Below are 10755 nucleotides of genomic sequence, written 5' to 3'. Positions count from 1 at the left end.
TGACGGAAATGCGTCGGACTACTGAGCATGTCGGATTATCAAGGGTCAGCTGTACACGTATTCTTTAAAATACATTAAATTATTGATAAATTTATAACAAAGCGAAGGACATTCATTTCATTTCCCCAACTCGATTTTTGGAAATATGAAGACCCTTCAAAAACTCTTTTTGTCGTCAGGTACGCCATTGTAATAAACCGTATAACGATTTCAACAGTGTATTTTGCTATTTAATTGTAAATATAGTCTATATCGAGATTTCATAACTGATAATGTATGTTATAACTAAGGAACTCTACTAAATTGTGTAATAAAACTTATTCGACTGAAAACAGACTGATCAGTAAACAGTCGATAGTGCCCAACACTATGGTTTGGTTTTGGTTTTTTATTCGTATACAGCAACATGACAAAGGCAAACTGCGAGGGGAATGCCTCCCGGGGTCTTATGAGAAACTAGCTACTATTTGTGTGTTACTAAGATGGAAAAAAACCCGGAAAACTTCACGTGACCAGCCCGTTGGCGAGGCTTGAACCCATGACCAACTACCAGTATTCAATGGTTTTAATTCACTCAGCCAGTGGTAGGCCCCAACATTATGAATCATCCAAAATTTTTTAGTAGTATTCCTGATGTAAAGTATTTATTTCATATGAAATAATTTATAAACAATATTTGATATGCAGTATAATACTGTATATGTGTGTACATATATATATATATATATATATATATATATATATATATATAATATAATATAATATAAAGTTATAACCAATTAAAAGATTCTGTAGTTAATAGCTTAATTTCGTACTCAAACTATTCAATTTTGAAACAATAATTTTATTCAACGTAATAAAATCCATAATAAGAATATACATTTATTTGCACGAAAATATATCTTTATATTAACTACTTTTCAAAAATTTACTAAATTCTTTAATTCCTTCTTTAAAGTTTGTATGCTTTGTAATGCCTAATGATTCCAATTTTGTTCGGCATAACTGAGTATTGTGTGGACGAGGTGCACCTGAACTAGGATTTGGATCACCAGTTATGTGATTTGCAGATAATCCCAATACGTTGGCCATTATTTTAACCATCTGATATTTTGTTAAAGATTCAAATCCACACCATTGATAAATACCTTTTATGGATGGATCCTAAATAAAAAGAAAGATACATTGATATTAGTAGATGTCTGAGTGACAAACGTAAATATGTAAGCCTTAATGCAAAGCAAAACACTAACAGTATTTTAGGTACTATAATTTGAGACATTAAAAGTGACAAGTGGATAATTTTTCAAAAGACTTTCTCTTTTTGAAGTTGTATAGAGGAAAAGTGTTCAAGTAGGAGCAATTGTCGAAAACAATGTACAATTACATAAAAGTATTAATTTTCTTCATAATACTTTTTTAAAATTAAAACCAATGAATATATTAATATCAATGATGATGTAATATTCATAGTATATTAGAGGTTCACATCAGTTTTTTAAATAAGGCATTTTAAATGAACTGTATAGAATCAGATAAAAGTTTATTGTTATTCCTTAATATAAATAAAATTTATTCCAATTAACTAATAAACCCAATTTTTCTATTCAAGTAAATTTTATATCAAGCAACATCTTTCATTTATTATAAAATATTCATAAGCAAATGAATGAGTAATTTAAAATTTACCTTGTATACTAGTATTTTTTTTATCAATTAACAGGGACTTATTATACTGGAATTATGGATGCAGATATTTAGTCTTACAGATCAGAAATAATATTTTTATTTAGTTCACCTGAACACACACACTTTAAACTTGTGTTTCGGACTTGTTCGTCCTTCCTCAGCAGGCATTCAAAAAACACTTTAAATTCTATATTTCCAAACTTCTATGATAGATTAAGTGAAAAAGAATAATCAAAGATGAATACGTATCAAATTATATGGTTAATGTGGATCACGAGTTTATTTGGAATTGTGAAGAAGTTCGGAAATATAGAATTTAAAGTGTCTTTTGAATGCCTGCCAAGGAGGAATGAACAAGTCTGAAACACAAGTTTAAACTGAATGTGTTCAGGTGAACTAAATAAAAATACTATTTCTGATCTGTAAGACTAAATATCTGCATCCATAATTCCAGTATAACAAGTCCTGTTAATTGATAAAAAAAAAATACTAGTATACAAGATAAATTTTAAATTACAATAGAGGACACAAAGGCATAATAATTAAATGAATGAGTAGTTCAGGCAATTCATCCTATTTACATTACAATACATATGCTAGAATATTCATTGTAACATATTTATTGTAAGAGATGAATATATCCCTTCCTATTATATCTTAACTGATCCCATCATGTAAATTCTCTCTCTTTTCTAAAGGAAAGTCAGAAAAATTTAAAAATATTTTGGAATCAACATTTGAAGCACTTCTTTATAATTAGTTTTCTAGATAAGTTGTCTTATGTAAACATTTTTTTTTAATCTAAAAGTTTATAGTAAAATGATTGTGATATCTATTTTTGCTTAAAATATCAAACAATACTATCAACAATTCTATATTAAAACAATTTTTCAGAAGAATTAAAATTGAAGATATGTTTTGCAACTTTTTTCTATTTTTGAAAAGTTAATTTATCAAAAATTTTTTTTAAAAAAAATGACATTTTATAAATTCCAGTAGCTTAAAATATTTCTAAAACTGACTGTTAAAGTTAAATATCAAATTGCTTTGCATTAATTTATGTAATTATTTTAAGATGCAAAATTTATCATTTATTATTACTGTATAATGAAAACTGTAATATCTGTATTGAGTAGTATGAATCTGTAGTCATAATCATCATATGCAATTATTCAAGATCAACCAGTAATTATTATTAGAATATCTAGAGAACAATACCATTTCTTATTGAATTTTTGTTGACTGATAGCACTCCACGTCAATAAAGATCACTCTTAGACAAGTACTCTGTATTTTATTTTGTAATAAGAAAGATATTTAAATTTACATTGTCAGACATTATTTATATTTTAAAATTAAAAATATAATGTTTGACAATATAAATTTAAGTATTTAACATGTTACAATAGATTTTTTCATTTTTTAACTTTAACTGTTGTAGGTTAATTATATCAATGTGAAATAATTTTTCAGTTTTAAAAAATATATTTACTGTATTATTTTATCTGAAAATTAAATAATTGATGCAAACAGTTTGACGTATTTTACAAACTATTTTTGTAAAGCAAAAACTTAATTTAAACATTAAATTTTATAAGGTTCTAAAAATATATTCAGTATATGTATGTTGCCCATGATGTCATTAACTTTTAACTTGTAACATAATTACATATTAAATTAAACTCAAGATTACATTTTTAACAAATTTCATGTTTTCTTTTGCTTTATTTTTCCCATTAAATTTTCTTTTGTAATTATTAAAAATCAGATTACTAAACTTTCATTAAGGGTAAACTTAAATGAAAAATTTAGAATTAAAAAACTATATGTATATACAGTATAGTATAAATACTTTTTAAAACTTTACCTGAAGTTTCTTTTCTCCTAGTTCTAAACAAATTAATGCAATATCATTTGTATGAGATGGATATCTTATTTCATAATCAGATACTGATTTAGGAGCATTATTTAATAAACAATCTAATAAAACTGAAATTGCACTTTCTGAAGGGTATTCTTCATTTCCATAGAGAACTGGAACCCTCAAAATAATACTTTCTAAAATTTAAAAAATTTTAAATAAAAATAAATTCCAATAAAATTCAAATTATTATAATAATAAAATATATTACCATCATTAACCTCTTCAATTGCAGCTTCAGCATCAGCTTTTGTTTTTCCATATTTATTGATTGGAGAAACCTTATCATTTTCTTTATATGGGGGATTTGTACCATCAAAAACATAATCTGTACTAATGAATATAAAGGCTGCTCCTTTTTCACCTAATAAAAAATAATTAAGAAATTTTAATATTAAAACTTGAATGTAAATTGTTTCTTTGTTAAATGTATGCATAAAATCTTCATATGAGAGATAAGATATATCAACTATAAATTTCTCATTAAATAAATTAAAAAATTTTTGTTTTAATTAAAAAAACACACAATGTACTGTACATATATATATGTATAGTGTTGTTCTAAAGATTTAATGTGAAATATTTTATCAGCTTTTTTTATTGATATAATTAAAAGAATAATTTTAAATTATAATAATGCTGGTATAAAATATATAATTATATACATTTTATGTTTCAATTAAAGACCATATGAACAACTAACTGAATTTGAGAGAGAAAGGATCACCAGGTTGAGAGAAGCCCGATGGTCATCTTGCCAAATAGCCTACCACATAGGCCGTTCTGATAACACTGTGAGGAGGTGGAAGTGTTGGGATCAGTGGACAAGAGAAAGTTCACAAACACAGCACTCAGGCTCAGGACACTCTCAACAGACAACTAGCTGAGAGGACTGCTGGTATTCTGCAAGTATGCATATAGCTGACCATATAGTTTTCCACCATCCAGACACAGGTGGCACAATCATTAACAGGGCCTTGTCTGTCCATACCATTTTGATGCTTCTGGGTAAGGAACATTTGGTATCACAGTGGTCATTACACATGCTGCCATTGACACCACCCACCATCACCTCCGTTCAGAGCGGTGTCATTCCCGACAGGATTGGACTGCAATGGAATGGAACTGAGTTGTCTACAGTGATGAATCCAGATTCAATTTGGACACTGACGACAACTGTGTTTGTGTTTGGACACCCTGTGGTAACATTTCAATCCTGCCTATGCTTTGGAGTGGCATACTTCCTCTACAGCTGATGTGATTGTCTGGGGTGCCATCACATATGACAACCAGTCATCTCTAGTAGTGATCCAAGGGACCATGACAGCCCAACATTATGTTAGTGACATCCTGCAGCCACATGGAATCCCTGCCATGAGAGCAACCTAAGAACCATTTCCATGTAGGACACCGTAGCACACCTATATGCCTCCATGCCTGCCCATATCACATTTTGTATTCATGCTAGAAGTGGCCCAATAGGATACTAGAATCTCCTTTCATTTGTAGTTGTTCCTGCAATAAACGATCCTTTTGCTTTCATTTTGCAATCACTTACTTATATAACAGCTACACTCACACATGTACAATTTTGTTCAATTCTGACAACTGCTTCATGGTGTGATAATTTTTACGGCAATGAGTGTGTTAGCACATTAGTAAATAATTTCATTCTATCATGCATCCAAAGGTTTAACACAATTGCTAGCAGTGATAGATAGAAAAAGTTTTGATGATGAGCCTGCCAAACATTGTGAGTGGTGCAGTACAGTTTGAGGTGGACATATTCTATACTGACAGGGCCTGGGTATTGGTAAGCACTTTCCATCCATTCTCCACCTATGTACATACAACTGCTATACGTATCTTTTTCATCAAAGACTTTTTATTGCTTTGATTTGTAAAATACTACAAGTTTTTGTGTTAGACACAGAGTAATACAGTTCTTGCCACATTTGTCTGCATTCATTACAGTTCTCTCTATTTATGTATAAATGTTGTCCATCCTATGTTATGTTTAGTTAATTTAAGAATGTGAATATTTTTACAATAAATTATTAAAATTATTATTAACTACAAAAATTATTAGTTATAATATTTAAATAATAATATATGAAATTATTAATAATAAAACAGCATATCTAAAAGCAAGTTCTAAATATTTTTGTAAACTTAATGAAGGTTATATCAACAAAAGTAATTATTTATAAATTATATTAAAATTTATATATTTTAAAATAAATATTTATAATGATGTATACTGCAATCAGCATACTGCAAACCATATGTTAAATCTTATACTATCATCATATTTTAAAATAAAACATCATTTATTGATTTTTAATTTGAGTTTCCATATGAAAAATTCCTCTTATATATAATAAAAAATTTATCATGTGAAAAATACAGTATTTTATACAAATTTTAATAAATATCAAGACAAATATTTGTATATATGAAGAATATATACTACCAGGGCCACTTCCAACAGGTGTGCAGTGCATGCATGCATATATGCAGGCTGCCAAATTCCTAGGTGGCCGATATTGCACTTAAAAAATAAAATTCAAATAGAATTTATTATTATTTTATTAGGCTATAGTGGTCAGTGATGAAATAGTTTGATGTTTGCATGACGACTGAAGATATAGCTATGCAATTTATTCATATAAATAATCAATCTTTATTTATGTTTGTCTTATGATTAAGTTTAAAGTTACACTTATGTAACTCATTGTGAATGGTTGCATTAAATAATATAAGCACAAGGCTTTATGTTTATGCTTAATTTTTATTGTAAATGGATCTTTATTCTCATACCATTAATCTTAAGGAGATAATTGTGTTAATTGTTGGCAGAACAAAAAGGAAATTTAGGCTAAATAAAGAAAAAGATGCTTACGAATGTTATAAATTTAAATATTCATATTTAAATTAATTTAATTTTAATTAGAAAATTTTATTTTATGGAAATGCTACTGTAAAATATAACTTTGAACAAAGATGCATGTTATCTATGGAGCAGCTTAATTTTAAATAAAATTAAAATAAATATATATCAAATATTTTATGAATTATTTTACTCTTGCCAACTATACGAAACTGTCATAAAACATACCAGTAGGCTTTCATAGGTTAGGTAATGAATTTACTCACAATCAGCATTGATAGGGGCAGCCAAATATATGTAGCATGCATGCAACTAACAGTCCAAAACTGGTCATGTATACTACTATAGTGTTATATAATCTACACAACATTAATCACATAAAATACACAAGATTAAGATATATGAGTTTTCTAAAGAATAGATATATACTTACTTGCAAGTTTGGCTAAATTTTTTGAAGTTTCAACATTTAGTTTGTAACTTTCATCATAAAACTTTTCAACTTTATCAGGGAATCTTTGAGCTGCACAATGAATAACTAAATCTGGCTAAAACAGAAAATAAATTTTTGAAATAATTTCCTATCAGCATAAAATATTGATGAAATAGTCTCTTAATACATTTTAATAATAAAAATTTATTCATAGACGAAATATATTAAAACAAAACCCACAGTGTTAATTAAACCATGTGGATTTGGTTTTAATTTAATTTAGTTTTTTCATTTTTATTTTTGTTTCACAATTTATTATTTGGAGTTTTATTATTATTTAATTTTCTATAAATTCAATTATTATTAAGAGTTATTTGGCATGATAAGGTAACACTTTCTCAATCAGAATATAATAGAAATTATTCATAAAGATTTAAAATGTAATTTAGGTTTTATTTTCTTTCAAAAACAATTATAGCACAAGGCTTTGTAAAGTGAACTCATCATCAAGTACATTTATATAATCAATTTGTATTTTAATAGTTTCTATTATAAGTTCTCAACAAAAATTTGAAAACAAGATTAAAAGAGTAAAAAAAATTATGAAAAACAGAAAATAAAAAAATAAAAAGTGTACATTTGAAAAACTTAAAATATAAACAAAATAAAATTTAAAAAAAACAGAATTTCTAATTAGTTTTGTATAAAGATTCATATTGGAAATAGAACTTGTTGTTATACAGTCCAACATCTTACAAAATTTTAATTAGTATGTCCAAACATCGATCTTAATTAATATGAATATTAACATTTACTCCTAAGTATGACCTAAAAAGTAAGTCCAGATTTGTATAATAGAATATAAAATTTTTGTGAAATTTTGGATACTTTGTTGGCATATTAAACACATTGCACATTATCATGATGCAAACCTTTGGATGCAAAACTTTCATTGGAAAAGTTAATATTTGCATCATGATTAATCGTGTTCAACTTACTAATTTAATGTGATAATCCTTAGAAGATAAAAGAAAAAGTCTTAAAGTTCTTTCAACTTGAAATCAAAATAATACTCAATTTATTATATTTAAAATTTTTTGAAACTAAATATTTATGGAAAAAATCTTAGTTGATTTTTTGAATAAAACACAAAAGCATTACAGATGAAGTATTTTTGAATTAAGAAAAAATTTTTTGTTCTCATTCCATAATTCTGAACAAGTTTTACAGGTTGAAAAGTATATGAATTGTAAATTCAAAATTATTTCCTTAAATTCATAAAGTAACTATTCCAAACTACATTACATAAAGCATTTTTAATTCTTAATCCATTTTTCCTATTTTTAATGTCATGTAAAAAACACACATAAACACAACTTTCAGAAATAAAAAATATTTTGTTAATAAAATCAAAATTGATATTAGAAGTAATATATTCTATTTATGCAAATTATTACATTCTATTCTAGAGAATTACTTGAATGACAAATTTTAATACGAAAAATTTACTTCTAATACTTTTTCTATTATTCTTTTAATATTGATATTTTTACATATTTTTATAGAAAAAAAAGGGTTGAAGTTTACCTTGGTAGTCCCAATGGCTGCACTTCAGTTAGCTTAGGTTGGTTTGGTTAGGTTAGGTTAACTACATTTTTAGTAGACAGAAGAAAGGAATATCTAAAAATAAAAAAAGGAAATGTCTACTAGAAATGTAGTTAACCTTACCTAACCAACCGAAGTGCAGCCACTGGGACTACCAAGGTAAAGTTCACCCAAAAAAGTTTCCTTTTCAAAAAATTTGCAGCTTAGATACTCAATATATAACCAGGGAGATGAACTATATTATGTATAAAGTTATCATTATATCCCTGTATATTTTAAATTTGCAAATACTTATGTAAATTTAGCAAAGTATTTACTTTTAAAATGAAATTGATTTTCATGATATATACAAAATTTGTAATCTGAAACAGAAAAGAATTTTTTCCAATAGGCTATTTTATCATTTTTATATTTGGTTAATGTAACCCTTGGTGCCAAGATGTCGGCTCGTCTCTGATTCCAGCAAGGAAACAGTGGGACGCACGTTTTAACCTAACCTAACCTAACCTATTCTAATAAATTACCAAAATTGATATTAGAAGTAATATATTCTATTTATGCAAATTATTACATTCTATTCTAGAGAATTACTTGAATGAAAAATGAATTTACTTCGTCGAATGTTTTTTAAATGTTAGCAACCAAATTATAATTGTTGCTAAAATATAAGTTATAAATTATAATTATATAACCATAATTGTTAGCAACCAAATTATTAGAATAGGTTAGGTTAGAAACGTGCGCCCCACTGTTTCCTTGCTGGAATCAGAGACGAGCCGCCATCTTTGCACCAAGGGTTACATTAACCGTAGAGGGTTACCAAAGTGATAGCAACCTTATCCAAAAGTATGGGTAATGGTGAATTGATTGATTCAATTTAAAAAGAAAAAAGAATTGATGAACATCAATTTTTTTTTCTTTTTAAATTGATGGTACTTTAACTGATTTAAAAACATTTTTTTTTGACTTAAATAGAGTGACTGTTTTTATGTCTGTGTTTAATTTTGTAATTGGTATCCAAGATCATGTAAATATTGGCGGAAAATTTCAAGGTTATCCGGGTAAACTTGATTATATTATTTTCCTCCCTGTTTAGATGTTTATTTACCTGACTCGGATAAGGTTGACATTACCCGTAACATGTACTGAATATAAAACAGATTCTGAATAATACGATGATATTTACACATCATTCTGCATCATCTTACCTGGAAAGTTTGTATAACATCTTCAACTTCTTTTGAATCTGTTAAATCCACCTTTTTCAATTCTCCTTCGGCACGGGAATACGCTAATCCTAGAGGATTCCATTTGGCTCGCTTAAACGCTTTCAAAATAGCTCTTCCGAGCAGACCAGAAGCACCCGTTATCAATACCTTCCTCTCCACACTCGCCATTTTTTAAAAACTCCCACTATTGCCACTCGTGGCTTTAGCAGTGACGTTGTAAATGGCCATAAGGTAGCGCTTACGACTAAACTTCGTTGAGTTGAGCAGACTCGACTTTAAAAATGAATTTACTTCGTCGAATGTTTTTTAAATGTTATTTTGCATTTATATCTATTTAGTTGCTAGTAAACGTTTTTGAGTTGATTAATACTGCAGTGCTCGCCTTCATATGCGTAAATAACACGTACTGTACTTGCTAGATAGATGTGGCCATCTTTGATAAGTTATAGGCATCGTAAATAAATTCTGGAACTATTCAGCATTATTTTATATGGAATTCCAGCCTTTCCGGCTATATTACTCCGATAGATCGATGGTGTGAATATCCGATGAGCCGGCAGAAGCTGTTAACTGCTTGGCCTTTAGTGAGAGCGGAGAAATAATGCCTTCCGCGAAGTCTTTTAAGAGTAACTGACCCGTATTCAGGTGTTACAGACTTAGAGAAAACCCTGAAAACTCCACGTGGCCAGCCCGTCCTGGCGAAACGCGAAGGTGGCCAAGCGGTTCCGTTTCCAGTGTTCAGGGGACGGAACCGCTTGGCTACCGATAACAGTAATGTTAAAACACTCAAAGTGTTCGGAAGTGTTGCTACTACAGAGAGCGTCCGGCAGAAAAATACTCAATTGTTCCGGGACATTTGAATCTGCTGAACGCAGACATTGAGCGCAGTGGCGTGTTGTGACATTTGATGATAGGGAAGCTGTGTTTCTGTAAGAAGCCGACTTACAGGGGCAATCAATTAATTGCGCGTCAGGGCCCGTTCGTATTC

General features: G+C 28.5%; 1 protein-coding gene across 1 annotated transcript; it reads right to left on the bottom strand.

Annotated features, from left to right (window-relative positions):
• Positions 1-823: 823 nt before the first annotated feature.
• On the bottom strand, positions 824-10015 carry LOC136985244 (methionine adenosyltransferase 2 subunit beta-like). Its single transcript, XM_067282497.1, has 5 exons — positions 9747-10015; positions 6934-7048; positions 3822-3974; positions 3557-3747; positions 824-1164 (listed from the first exon to the last, which is right to left on the bottom strand). Exons 1-5 carry the CDS (start codon positions 9933-9935, stop codon positions 910-912), a joined length of 903 nt encoding a protein of 300 aa, XP_067138598.1. The 5' UTR covers positions 9936-10015; the 3' UTR covers positions 824-909.
• Positions 10016-10755: the final 740 nt, after the last annotated feature.

This window comes from Centruroides vittatus, unplaced genomic scaffold (genome assembly GCF_030686945.1).
Source record: "Centruroides vittatus isolate TY-2023 unplaced genomic scaffold, ASM3068694v2 contig_956, whole genome shotgun sequence".
NCBI classification, from domain to species: domain Eukaryota; kingdom Metazoa; phylum Arthropoda; class Arachnida; order Scorpiones; family Buthidae; genus Centruroides; species Centruroides vittatus.
Note: the sequence above shows the minus strand (reverse complement) of the source record. Positions and strands in the feature narration are given on the sequence as shown.